The 13,155-nt window shown below is 43.5% G+C and overlaps 1 protein-coding gene across 3 annotated transcripts; it reads right to left on the bottom strand.

Annotated features, from left to right (window-relative positions):
* Nucleotides 1–292: 292 nt before the first annotated feature.
* On the bottom strand, nucleotides 293–13,101 carry NDUFS3 (NADH:ubiquinone oxidoreductase core subunit S3). 3 transcript variants are annotated; one of them, XM_073348339.1, is made up of 7 exons: nucleotides 12,993–13,101; nucleotides 11,004–11,072; nucleotides 9,774–9,871; nucleotides 9,298–9,447; nucleotides 4,217–4,342; nucleotides 1,483–1,602; nucleotides 293–552 (listed from the first exon to the last, which is right to left on the bottom strand). In XM_073348339.1, the coding sequence occupies exons 1-7, from the start codon at nucleotides 13,033–13,035 to the stop codon at nucleotides 385–387; spliced, it is 774 nt and encodes a 257-aa protein (XP_073204440.1). In that variant the 5' UTR covers nucleotides 13,036–13,101; the 3' UTR covers nucleotides 293–384. The 3 variants fall into 3 exon arrangements, with proteins under 3 accessions (XP_073204440.1, XP_073204438.1, XP_073204441.1); XM_073348337.1 differs by lacking the exon at nucleotides 12,993–13,101 and adding an exon at nucleotides 12,660–12,975; XM_073348340.1 differs by lacking the exons at nucleotides 4,217–4,342; nucleotides 12,993–13,101 and adding an exon at nucleotides 12,660–12,979.
* Nucleotides 13,102–13,155: the final 54 nt, after the last annotated feature.

Here is a 13,155-nt window from a genome sequence, read left to right as displayed (position 1 = left end):
CTGTCAATTAGCTGGTTTTCAATCCATTTAACATATCAACAGGTTATGTTCTTGCCACATCAGTTAATTAAATAGAAAGAGGACATTTGAGTTCTGCATTATCTGCTCCCCTTTTCCTTTCTATGCTCTAGTCCCCGCCCTAGTTCTTCCTCATAGCAGTCCCACACAGTTTATGATTTTTTTTTCCTGTAAGTGATTTTACATTTTACAGTTAATGAAAGACAAACAATCCCAGGTGCTGTTCAGCCAATTAGAAACCTGTATTTTCCATTCACGAGTTCACAGACAAGGGTCTCATGTCAGGTTTTATTCATATAAATATGAAGGTAGAACAGGAAGGTCAGTGCCACACAGGAAGTTCCCAGCATCCTCTTGGTCCTGCTGCTATTTTGCATCTCCTTTCTTGTCTCCTGCTTCTAGTTTCAGGGTCTCTGGAGCTGTGCGATAGGCAGGAAACGTCTCCCAGGGACTGTTCAGATCGAATTTGCGGAACTCCTGAGCCAGCTCCACAGGCTCTGCCACCACCCGTTTCACCTCATCATCATACCGCACCTGCAACGGGGCAAAAACCAGCTGGTCACCATGGCTTGTTCCCAGCCACTGAGCAGCTTCTTCTGTTAGCCAAATAAAACTGCTCACTCCAGTTTTTAGTTCAAAGCTCATGAGAGCTCAGGACACATGGCATAAGGAGAATCAGGCAAGGTGCAGGTGTGTACCATCCAGCTCTGTCACACACATCAAGCCTGATCCCTTGCTATTCCAGTCCTGATTTCCCAACCTCAGTTCTGCAGATGTCCTTTCCTACAGCACCTTCTGCTATTCCAGTTCTGTTCCACCTCTCAAAACAAAGTTAATGCACCTAATCCTGACCTGCAGTCCCTTTTCTAGTCCCCAGATTCAATTGTGCAAAAATACTAAGCTTTGTGATGCAGTCACTTGGAACGAGGTGGAGACCAAACAAACTCATTTCATTTGTGTTTTAATCTAGATAAAAATCTAGGTTAGAGGAATGGAATGTGTGAAGAAAACTGAGGCAGCTAAACGTGATGGCTTTGTTGCTTTGCCATTAGATTTGAAACACCTTGACTCCCTGGAAACAGAGGTTCCAGAAAGATCAGCTCAATCATTAAACCCTCTGAGGGAGTTAAACTTAGTCTTCAGCCATTCCGTGGGAATGAGTTCGATGTTTTGGATGGAGCATTAAAAGTAGACAGTCCTGTCTTCTTTGCCATGAAAGCAAAATTTCTTGCTACTCTTGTGTAAGAGGAAAGGTTTACCCTGTGTCTCTGGCCCCAAATTCCCCTATTAAGCAGGGTGTGGTGTGTTGGCTAAATTCTAGGGGGGATATACACAGTGCCTGAAAGGGACTGAGAAAATTGAAATGATTATTAAGGAAACACTTCAGAGTTCCATAACAGCCATGGCCCAACTCTGAAGCATAGATGGCTTTCTGAATGCAGAGTGAACCAGAATTCTTCATACCTCTACATATCCGGAGAGTGGAAAGTCCTTCCGAAATGGGTGGCCCTCAAACCCATAGTCTGTTAGAATTCGCCTCAGGTCAGGGTGGTTGGCAAAGAAGACTCCATACATGTCCCAAACCTAAAAGAAAGGAAACCAAACAAGCCACACATCACCCCATCCTAGAAAAGCCCCTCAGTGTACCTCAGAAGCTTAAAACTTCCACACCTCATCTAAGAGGGACCAACCCAACAAAGAAAACCTCTTCCCAAAGAGGCCTGCGCAGCCTCCTTTTTCTTTCTCACCCTAAAAAGAAGCCACCCCCGGCGTATACTGTACTAACAATGTGTAGGCTGGATGCCTGGACAGTGCAGTGGCTGGGCAGTTGATCGGGGGCACTGCTCATAGATTCTAATGTCAGAAAGCACCACTGAGATCATCTAGTCTGACCTCCTGTATAAAATTATGGGTTTTAAGGAGGCTTGGCAGAATTCAATTATTTATTTGCAATTTAGACAGATAATACTGATGTTTATTTTAAGCATTTCCCCCCTCAATTTAAGTTTCCACAGTTGTGCAAATTATGGGTTTTAAGAAGCATTTTTCCAATTTTGAATCTATTTAAATGTTCACAGCTGTGGGAAGTTATAGGGGGGACAATTATTTAATGACAGTAGACATTGAGATTCAAAAAGTTAAAGCTTTACCACTGTTAAAACACAAACTGTCAACATCACGTGTCAAAAGAAAGTCAATATCCTAAAATCAACCTGTAGCTTACAAGCAGTATTTTTCTTACTTTGTCTGTCAAATTCTATCATCATCATCGGAAATATTTTTTTCCACCAGTTTGGCAAAAATCGACATTTCCAACATTTACTGATAAAAATCTAATCCTTCCAAGTTTATGTACAACACAGGCCTTAGAACTTTCCCAAAATAATTCCATTTGAATTTGAGCTTATATTTAAAAAAAGTAAATCCAACCTTGATTTAAAAATTGTCAGACAAATTCAGACAGGAAATAAGATGCAAAATTTTAACACCAAAGGTCATTAACCATTGGAATAACCACCATCCTCACTACTCAACCTGTGGCCCAATTAGCACAGAGCTGCGGCCCATGTGACATCCTCAGGGCAATACAGGTAGTATTGGATGCGGCTCACGTAACATATTATGGGTCACATGTGTGATCCACAATGGTAAATAGGTTGAGAACTACTGTCCTAGAGGATAACAACCTTATAAGGAATAGCCAGCATAGATTTGTCAAGAACATGCCAAACCAACCTAATTTCCCTCTTTGACAGGGTTACTCACATAATGGATGGTGGGAAGTAGCAGATGTGATATATCTTGATTTTAAGAAGGCTTTTGACACAGTCCCACATGACATTCTCATAAGCAAACTAGGGAAATATGGCCTAGATTAAATTACTATGAGGTGGGTGCACAACCTGGCTGAAAGATTGTACTCAAAGAATATTGTCAATGGTTTGCTTTCCAACTGGGAGGATATATCTACTGGTGTCCCATACTATTCAATATTTTCATTAATGACTTGATAATGGAGTGGAGAGTATGCTTGTAACATTTGTAGATGACACCAAGCTAGAAAGATTGCGAGTACTTTGGAGGACAGAATTCGAATTCAAAATGACCTTGACAAAATTGAGAATTGGTCTGAATTCAACAAGATGAGATTAAATAAAGAAATGCATAGGACTTCACTTGGGAAGGAAAAATATCAAACGCACAACTATCAAGTGGGGACTAACTGGCTAGACAGTAGTACTGCTGAAAAGTATCTGAGGTTATAGTGAATCACAAATTGAATGAGTCAACAGTGTGATGCAGTTGCAAAAAAAAAAAAAAGCTAATATAATTCAGGGGTGTATTAACAGGTGTCTCGTGCATAAGACATGGGAGGTAATTTTTCTGCTGTACTCAGCACTGGTGAGGGCTCAGCTGAAGTTGTGTGTCCAATTCTGGGCTTCACACTTGAGGAAAGATGTGGACAAATTACAGAGAGTCCAGAAGAGAGCAGCAAAAATGATAAAAGGTTTAGAAAACCTGACTTATGGGGAAAGGTTAAAAAACTGGGCATGTTTAGTCATCAGAAAAGGAGACAGAGGGGGACCTGATAATCTTCAAATAAGTTCCGGGCAAGAAGAGGATGGTGATCAATTGTTCTCCATGTCCACTGAAGGGAGTACAAGGAGTAATTGGCTTAATCTGCAACAAGGGACATTTTAGGTTAGATATTTGGAAAACTTTCTAACTATAAGGGAAGTTAAGCACTGGAACAGGCTACCAAGGAAGGTTGTGGAATTCCCATCTATGCAGGTATTTAAGAACACTTTGGACAAACACCTGTCACGGATGGTCTAGGTTTACTTGATCCTGCCTCAGCACGGGGCTGGACTTGAGCTCTCAAGATCCCTTCCAATCCTACGTGTCTGATTCTAAATTGTTCCAATGGTTAATGATCCTCACTGTTAAAAAAATCTACATCTTATTTCCAGTCTGAATTTGTCCAACTTCAACTTCCAATCATTGGATCTTGTTATACCTTTGCTCAAAGCCCTCAGAAGAACGTCAAGTGCCTCTTCTCCCATTCCCAAGGGCAACACCACTCCCTCCTACACAGTTCCCAGAGGAATAGGGTTTCACTCAAACATGGTCTCCTCCAACCCCCACATGGATCCTGTTCCCAAACACAAAGCCCTTGGGAAAGCACACTGGAGCTCACCTCTCTTTCATACCAGTTTGCTGCCTGGTGCACTGACACTACTGAATCGACAGGTGTCAGCTCATCTGTGTACGTCTTCACCCGGATCCGAGAATTGAAGCGCAGAGACAGGAGATTATAAACAATCTAAAGGGAATTGAGAAAAAGCAACCAATTTGTGTCCTAGCTCACATATAAACTGTCTCCCGGAATGACTTGAGATTTTTATAGTGAAATACCGGCTGAAGGGGCACGGGCAAGGAAGAAGAGAGGTTTTCAGATGAGTTTTCCAGTGAGACCATGATAGCACTTCATACCTATGGAACAAGGGTAGCCACTCCATAGTTAAAGTTCAAGCTAACTTTCCTATTATTAGCCTAATTTATGAAAAAAGGAAAGAAAAAACCCCACCATCTCTAATTTCCCCAGAAACAAACCAATTCTCCTGAAACTTAACTGGCCACATTTAGTGTTACTGTCTATACCGTGGATTAATATTTTACATTGTCCAAAGCATGTGAAAAGTAATAAGAGTTTAACTTGACCAGTTTATAAAATGAGCAGAAATCGGAGACAAACTACTATTACAACTTGGATGCATTTACACTAAAAACTGATCAGGGAGGTGCAAAGCTTTTGGCAAGGTCACCAATTGTTTTAGACTAAGATATTGCTAGAATGACAGGAAATGCCAGCGTAGAACCCTAGATATGTTTTGATTGGTTAATTCTGATGGGATGAGGATGTCATCCCTTTCTAGGCATTGCATTATTAAGGCATCACTTGGCTACTAGCTTAACCTTACAGGAAGGAATCATAGAATCATAGAATATCAGGGTTAGAAGGGACCCCAGAAGGTCATCTAGTCCAACCCCCTGCTCAAAGCAGGACCAATTCCCAGTTAAATCATCCCAGCCAGGGCTTTGTCAAGCCTGACCTTAAAAACCTCTAAGGAAGGAGATTCTACCACCTCCCTAGGTAACGCATTCCAGTGTTTCACCACCCTCTTAGTGAAAAAGTTTTTCCTAATATCCAATCTAAACCTCCCCCACTGCAACTTGAGACCATTACTCCTCGTTCTGTCATCTGCTACCATTGAGAACAGTCTAGAGCCATCCTCTTTGGAACCCCCTTTCAGGTAGTTGAAAGCAGCTATCAAATCCCCCCTCATTCTTCTCTTCTGCAGGCTAAACAATCCCAGCTCCCTCAGCCTCTCCTCATAACTCATGTGTTCCAGTCCCCTAATCATTTTTGTTGCCCTTTGCTGGACTCTCTCCAATTTATCCACATCCTTCTTGAAGTGTGGGGCCCAAAACTGGACACAGTACTCCAGATGAGGCCTCACCAATGTCGAATAGAGGGGAACGATCACGTCCCTCGATCTGCTCGCTATGCCCCTACTTATACATCCCAAAATGCCATTGACCTTCTTGGCAACAAGGGCACACTGCTGACTCATATCCAGCTTCTCGTCCACTGTCACCCCTAGGTCCTTTTCTGCAGAACTGCTGCCTAGCCATTCGGTCCCTAGTCTGTAGCTGTGCATTGGGTTCTTCCGTCCTAAGTGCAGGACCCTGCACTTATCCTTATTGAACCTCATCAGATTCCTTTTGGCCCAATCTTCCAATTGGTCTAGGTCCTTCTGTATCCTATCCCTCCCCTCCAGCGTATCTACCACTCCTCCCAGTTTAGTATCATCCGCAAATTTGCTGAGAGTGCAAAAGATGATTTTGCATTAGAAAGATGCATTAGGAAGATGCATTACTGTGTGCCAACCAGTCTTGCCAGTATGGTCACATACTAGGAACCAGGAATCTACCATCCCACTGATTAGCCTTCATTGGCCACCATCCTGAAAGATGTCCTGACCAGAATGGGCAAGGAGAAGCAACCAGGTGACATCTCCATGTCCATAAGGTTAGCTAAATCCTGAACAATACCTGAAGCGTGAAACTTAGGTACTGCTATTCCCTCCCTTGTATGTAAGTTTCCTTCCCTGTTCATCCCTCTCCCTCGTATTCTCTTCTATATAGGTCCATATACCACACATCACTGAAGTATCTGAGTGCTTTCCAGTAGTGCATTAAGCAATGTAACTACAGAGCTGTTATGTGTGAGTTACTCTCTCATCCTCTCCCCACAGCGAGAAGCACGTGCAGTGGTGTGTCTTGTTTTGGTAGCTTTGCTTGTTTGAATGTACCTATTCTTATGTATTTACATTAGAAAAGGCAAGGTAAAAAATGCGCTTGGCACTTGTAGTGGAAAGTCGTGAGGTTTATGAGGGCTGTTAGTTCTTGGGGGAGTTCATGCCAGTCTTGGACCGCCCCGCAGAGAAAGTTCAGTCTCCTGCACAGGTGAGCCTTATTCTTACTGTTGAGAGTTCCACTGTGCCATAAGAGCATAGTTGTCAACCACAGTCTTTACCCTGGAGCTTTAGGTGGTCTTTTAGCTCTTCTGGGCGCAGGTCATGGAGCACTTTGAAGATAAGGACTGAGACATTGCACCTGGTTCAAAATTCTAAGGGAAGCCAGTGTAGAGGGCAGAAGACTGGTTTGATATGCTCAGAGTAGGCTGTGTTGCTGAGGAGACGTGCTGCAATGTTCTGTACTATCCAGAATTTCCTAAGGCTGAAGCCTTCATGCCTGGGTGTACTGCAGTAGTCCAGTGAAGAGGTGTCAAAGGTACAAATAACCAAGGCCAGGTCTTCATCCACCAGGATGGGATGCAGTCTCCAGGCCAACTGAAGATGGTAGAAAGCAATATTCACAGGTGATGCCATTTGAAACCTCAGTGTCAACGATGAATCCAAGGTTACTTCTAGACTACGGACTGAATTGACCAATTGTGGGTGTTTGCCTTCAACCATATGAGGCTGCATTGTGGCTGCAAACTCTTCAAAATCATTTTCTTTGCCCACTAGCATCACCTCTGTCTTGCTTAGGTTCAACTTCAGCCAGCTTTTCTTTTACCACTCCCCCTACCTCTCTCTTTTTGCCTAACAGACCAGCTTAACCAAGACACGTCCATCCTTACACCACTGCTGAGAGTCTGTGGCCAAAAAGGCAAACAAAACCAATGCCTTAACACTGGTAAAAGTCTTCCAGGTCTCAGAGGAGGTACAAGTGAAAGAGAGAAGCTGTGCCTTCTTGTCTTTTGTGTGTGTGTGAGCATCTGTGTTTTGAAACAACTGAAAAGCTACTGTGTGGGATTTCAAGAGCACCTAAGGGAGTTAGGTGCCAATTCCCATTGAAAGTCAGTGGGAATTAGATGCCTAAATCCACTAGGTGATTTTGAATATCCCACCTACCATTTATAACTAATTATTTCCTACAGTTTATAAAAAGCTATTAATACAAGGAAGTCACTTCAAATAAAAATTATTATTAAAAAGAAAGTTGATAAATTAAGTTTCAAATGCTTTAACTTTCTTATGTGGTTAAGAAGAGATTTAAAAATATATTTCATGTTGGTTATATGCAATAGGAGTTTAGTGTTTATATAGAAAGGGTTTTCACTGGTGTAATTAGATCAACTTTAAATAGATTTAGCTACCCTGTTGCAAATTTTTTGAACATAAACCAAGCCTAAAGAAAGGGTAATACTGTTTTTAGGAGTTTGATACCAATAAAACAGTTTCAGCCCAAATTCTTAGTTTTTTGTTTTAGAATACACCTTTCATCTGATATGGAAACCCCATGAGGTAAAAGAGAGAGATGTTGTACCAGACTGTGTAAACTGCAAAAGAGAAACTGCCAGATTCTATGGCGGGACAGAGGCTAGTACTAGAAAAGTGTGTGTGAGAGAGTGAGATCAGGCATAAGAAGTTAGGTGAAGCAAGGCCATGGAGGATTTTAAAACAAAGAAGGCACCTTCAGCATAGATGTAGATGCAGCTAGGTAGGAGCAGAGCCGAGACATGAAACTGTAAACATTTTGGGGTTGGGACTCTCTCTTTGTTATGTATGTGTATGCTGCTTAGCACAATGGTGCCTCAAATCCTGTTTGGGGCTTCTGGGTGCTACTTCACAACCAGTGCTAAATAACTAGAGAAGTCTGCCTACCTACAGAGGCCACCCAGGAGAATGGAGCTGTTCAGAGTTGAAGGCTGCAATGAGGGCAAGGAAGATGAAGCAGAAGGAGCGGACATCGTCAGAAAGAAGGTGGTTGGTGAATACATGGAGAAGAAAGTTTTGTGAGTCATGGTCAAAGTAAATCAGTGGCTTCAGATCCAAAGAGTAGTATTAATCCTGGGGAAATTCTGCACCAAAAAATTAGAAGTTCTGCAAAATTCTGCATATTTTGTCAAAACAACACAATATAATCACACCAGTTTCAATTATTTTGGATCATTTATTTCAAAATACCTGTCGGCGAGTATGTCTGTAACAATACAGACAAAAAAAGTTTCCCCTAGGAGTAGAGAGTTAAAGAAACCTCTGCAAGAGTCCAGTTGTTGTTTCTCTGTAATGCTTTTGTCAGGTGCCTCGGTCTAGGGTCTCACATACCAGCTGGGCACATCTGGGGGGAAAACTTTGCCCTTTCAGTCTTAGACATCCACACCCCCAAACCCCTCCAGAACCCAGCTGGGGGCACCCCCCAGCCCAGACACCAGCTGATGGGCACACCACAGCCAGACATCCAAACCCCCTACCCCCCAGAGCCCAGGAATCCAGAGAGAAACAGCCTGTTGCTGGGTCCAGCGTGCTGGAAACTGCAGCAGCCCAGAACCCTCCAGCTCTCTCCCCTCGAACAGAGTCCTGTATTTGGGAGCTGGAGCTCTGCTGGGTCCAGTGGCCCCTAATGGTGGCCAGCAGCTCTGCAGCACTAATTCTACGGGGAAAAATGAATTCCTGCATTGGGCAGTGGCCTCAGGGTCACTATTTAACTGGGTGTGTTAATAATATGTCAGTGATACAACTGATTCTATGCTCAGTGGGTTAAGCAAAACCTGAAGTTCTCAGAGCAGATAAGCATAACTGTCACAGAATGCAAATGACCATTCAATGCATGGCCAGAGCTGTAAATAACTGCTTATCTTAGTATTCAACACCATCATCTTCTATAATTCTTTGCAGATCTGTACCTTCAAGGAATAGTTCCTACCTCAAAACGATATTGTCGAGTTGGGACATCAATAGCAGTCAAATCAGCCAGGGATTTAAATTGGGCATTGGTGTGATCTCGAAGAAAAGTCAGAATTGGAACAACCCCATCAGGATGGATAAATATCTCCAATTCATTGAAACAGGTCACCTGTGGAAAGGACAGAAAGCAAATTTGTATAGAAGCTGAAGGGACTGAGCAGTGCATTGAATAAAGCAGGATACTCAGATCAGGAGGGTTTGGGGCCACATGATCAGGTATATCACATCAGATACTCATCAGAACTCAACAGCAGAAATGTTTTTTAGCCAGCTCTATCGCTCTCTTCCACCCAGAGCCCTGTACATCTGCAGATATCCACAGACCATGTTTGTGGACTGGATGCGGATATGAATTTTGTATCCACGCAGGGCTCTACCAGCCAGCTCCTCACTACACATACCCCAAGCTAGAATGATTTGATTGGTAATACCTACCTGGACTTGCTGGATATACTTGGGCAGAATTTCAGCCACATACTCTCCAAAAGCACATAGCTGGTTCTGGGCCACTTCATCCTTTGGTCGAACAGTAGCTGGAAAGAACAACAGACTTCTCAGGGCTATTGAATGGTAAGCCATAGAAAGAGGAGCAGTAACTCCCAGCCCCACACTAGCTCAGCATGACTCTAGTCAGCTTGGCCATAGGTCTGTCCCCCAGCAGGGAGCAGCTAGGTAGGAGGAGACAAGCCATGACTGTAAAGATCAACTTAATGAGAGGGAGGCACCTCACAACGTGGTGAACTAAATGGCTATCTACCAACACCAGGAGGAACATGGATAGAGTCTAATGTTCAAGATGCATAGCATATTTAGGAAACAGACTTTGGTAAGTGGGCAAATCTACTCCAGTGCCCAGCCATCAGGTGTCAGACAACAGAGCATCCTGTCACCATGAATATGAAACTGCTTGCATCACACTGGGCGGAATCAAAAGTGGTGTAGAAAGTACGGGGATGTTATAATTCAGTAAAAGGAATAAAGTGAGAGAAGTTTAGACTGAACATCAGCAAACATTTCCTGATTTCCTAAATCCTAAAGGGATTTAACAGACTGATTCCTGATAAGAGGAAAGCAGTTTCTCCAGCACATAATGTCTTAGTTTTACAAGGACAGTGCCCATTTTCCATATAACGTTCTAGCAGCTCAGCAATTTCTTTCACAACACCTGAAGTGTCCTTGTTTTTTCATTCTGTCTGGTTTATTTTTTTTGTTGTTCAAGATTTACTGAAACACAGAATTAGATCTGTGGTGATCACCAGAAACAGTCTAATGGAAAGAATATTCACTCCAAATGCTGTACATTACACTGAAGAGAGAAATTTCATGAGTGTAGACACCAAAACTGTTCTTTTGCTCAAAATGCTTGTTAACATTTATTCAGTATTTTATGATAAATCAATTCAGAAGACAAAGCTACCGAAGTTAAAAATCCTCTTCCTCTCTGAGAAATATGCAAGTGTTATGGTGGAGTCAGAAGCTGGCAGTTGCAGCACCAGCACACTTAGGGAAAAAAAAGCACATACATTTTCTTTTATATATCTAAATGTCACTGCAAAAACGTTCTGGGTTGATTTTGAAAATATGGTCACCTTACTGAGTTATTCTAAATGAGACCCACTTTACAGACTCCAGGAGTTGGTGAAATACTAATAAACTCAGACTTACGATGGGTCTCTGTTGTGGAGCTCCCTTCAAAACGAGCTTGTTGCAACAGCACTGCCGGGCGTGCAGCAGCTACAAAGAGAGAGCACAGATGAAACTGTATCACATACTCCATTTCTCCTCTAAGGAGGAATGCCTTCTTTCCTCCTCTCCAGAGACCAGGAGACTTCCTCATGTTGTCCCATCCTGACGAGGTGAGCTTCATTTTAACATATGGGAATTAAGTCTGACCTTCCCTTGCCCCCCCTCCCCCCCAAAAACAATAATCATATAGTGTAGTGAAAATACCCCCAAAAGAAATCCTGAATGTGCAGTCCAGCAGACAAGTGCTACTCACACACACAAATTCTACCAAGGAGGCCTATTCCCTCCACTAAGTACTATGCAGAAACAAAGGCTATGGTGATACCTTTTCCATACGAAGCAATAAACCCTCCTCTCCTAAACCAGAAATCTGATTAATCACACTTTAGGAGTGGAGGATGTATCACTCAATTTCCTACAGCAATATCTAAACCATATGCCCAACTATTGTACTTAGAAGTGAACAGTGCTCGATATACTAGAGCAAACAGTAACACAGTGATATCCTGCCTAACAGAAAGAACAGATCAAATATAACACGGATCTTGGAGATCCCTTCTTTCTCTCTTGATGTTTATATCACATTCACCACCACGTTATTCAAGCCTTCTCCCAAAAGCGCTAATTCAGCAGATATCTTACTGCACGTGAACAGGCAGAGTCTTACTAATCCTGTATCGGAGGGGTAGCCATGTTTGTCTGGATCTGTAAAAGCGGCAAAGAGTCCTGTGGCACCTTCTAGACTAACAGACATATTGGAAAAAAGAAAAGGAGGACTTGTGGCACCTTAGAGGCTAACAAATTTACTTGAGCATAAGCTTTCATAAGCTACAGCTCACTTCATCGGATGCATTCAGTGGAAAATACAGTGGGAAGATTTATATACACATACAGAACATGAAATAATGGGTGTTACCATATACACTGTAACAAGAGAGTGATCGCTTAGGATGAGCTATTACCAGCGGGGAGGGAGGAGAGGGGGGAACCTTTTGTAGCAATAATCAAGGTGGGCCATTTCCAGCAGTTGACAAGAACATGTGAGGGGGGGAATAGTTTTACTTTGTGTAATGACCCATCCACTCCCAGTCTTTATTCAAGCCTAAGTTAATTGAATCCAGTTTGCAAATTAATTCCAATTCAGCAGTCTCTCACTGGAGTCTGTTTTTGAAGTTTTTGTGTTGAAGAATTGCCACTTTTAGGTCTGTAATCAAGTGACCAAAGCAATTGAAGTGTTCTCCGAGTGGTTTTTGAATGTTAGAATTCTTGATGTCTGATTTGTGTCCATTTATTCTTTTACGTAGAGACTGTCCGGTTTGACCAATGTACATGGCAGAGGAGCATTGCTGGCACACGATGGCATATATCACATTGGTAGATGTGCAGGTGAAAGAGCCTCCGATAGCATGACTGACGTGATTAGGCCCTATGATGGTGTCTCAAGATTTCGTGGGTGAATACATGCATGCATCCAACGAAGTGGGTATTCACCCACGAAAGCTTATGCTCCAATATGTCTGTTAGTCTATAAGGTGCCACAGGACTCTTTGCCGCTTTTACTAAGCCTGGACTCACCAACAGAAGCGAGGCCCAGAGACACCAGGGAGACGCGGGGGGCCAGTGAGACACAGAAGACATTTGCCATTCAGCTGCACAGAAGTAAAATCTTTCCCCGAAGGCGGCACGAGGCGACCCAGCGAGGCAGAGGAGAAGTGGGCAGGAAGACAGCCTCTGCCACCGAACCACTCTCGGCACGGCTGGAAGGGGACACGGTGACTCCTGCCCCAGCCAAAGGGGGCTGCACACAGGCCGGCCCTACCGAGGGGCTCCTCGCTTAGGCAACCCGACTCACGTGGGGCCGGGGTCACGGGGGCCCCGACTCTCTCCCCACCAGCCCCATTGCCTCACCTCTAAGGCCAGCCCGGGCCAGACCCAGCGCTGCTGCTAACATCCTGCCCCGGGCAGCGAGCCGGGGACACGGACAGACAAGGGCACAGACCGGAAACGGAAGGCGCCTCCACGCTTAAATTCCCCAGACCGGAAGTAGAATGTGCCACAGCCGTCAGTTTAG

This window comes from Lepidochelys kempii, chromosome 6 (genome assembly GCF_965140265.1).
Source record: "Lepidochelys kempii isolate rLepKem1 chromosome 6, rLepKem1.hap2, whole genome shotgun sequence".
Lineage (NCBI taxonomy): Eukaryota > Metazoa > Chordata > Testudines > Cheloniidae > Lepidochelys > Lepidochelys kempii.
This window is presented reverse-complemented; position numbering and strand designations above follow the sequence as displayed.

Excerpts from the sequence above, each read along its gene's own strand:
- NDUFS3 (XM_073348337.1), bottom strand. The coding sequence starts at position 12,729 with ATGGCAAATGTCTTCTGTGTCTCACTGGCCCCCCGCGTCTCCCTGGTG. Across the intron at positions 4,343-9,297 it reads CTCGACAATATCGTTTTGAG|ATTGTTTATAATCTCCTGTC; the intron begins GTAGGAACTATT and ends AATTCCCTTTAG. Across the intron at positions 1,603-4,216 it reads CAAACTGGTATGAAAGAGAG|GTTTGGGACATGTATGGAGT; the intron begins GTGAGCTCCAGT and ends CCTTTCTTTTAG.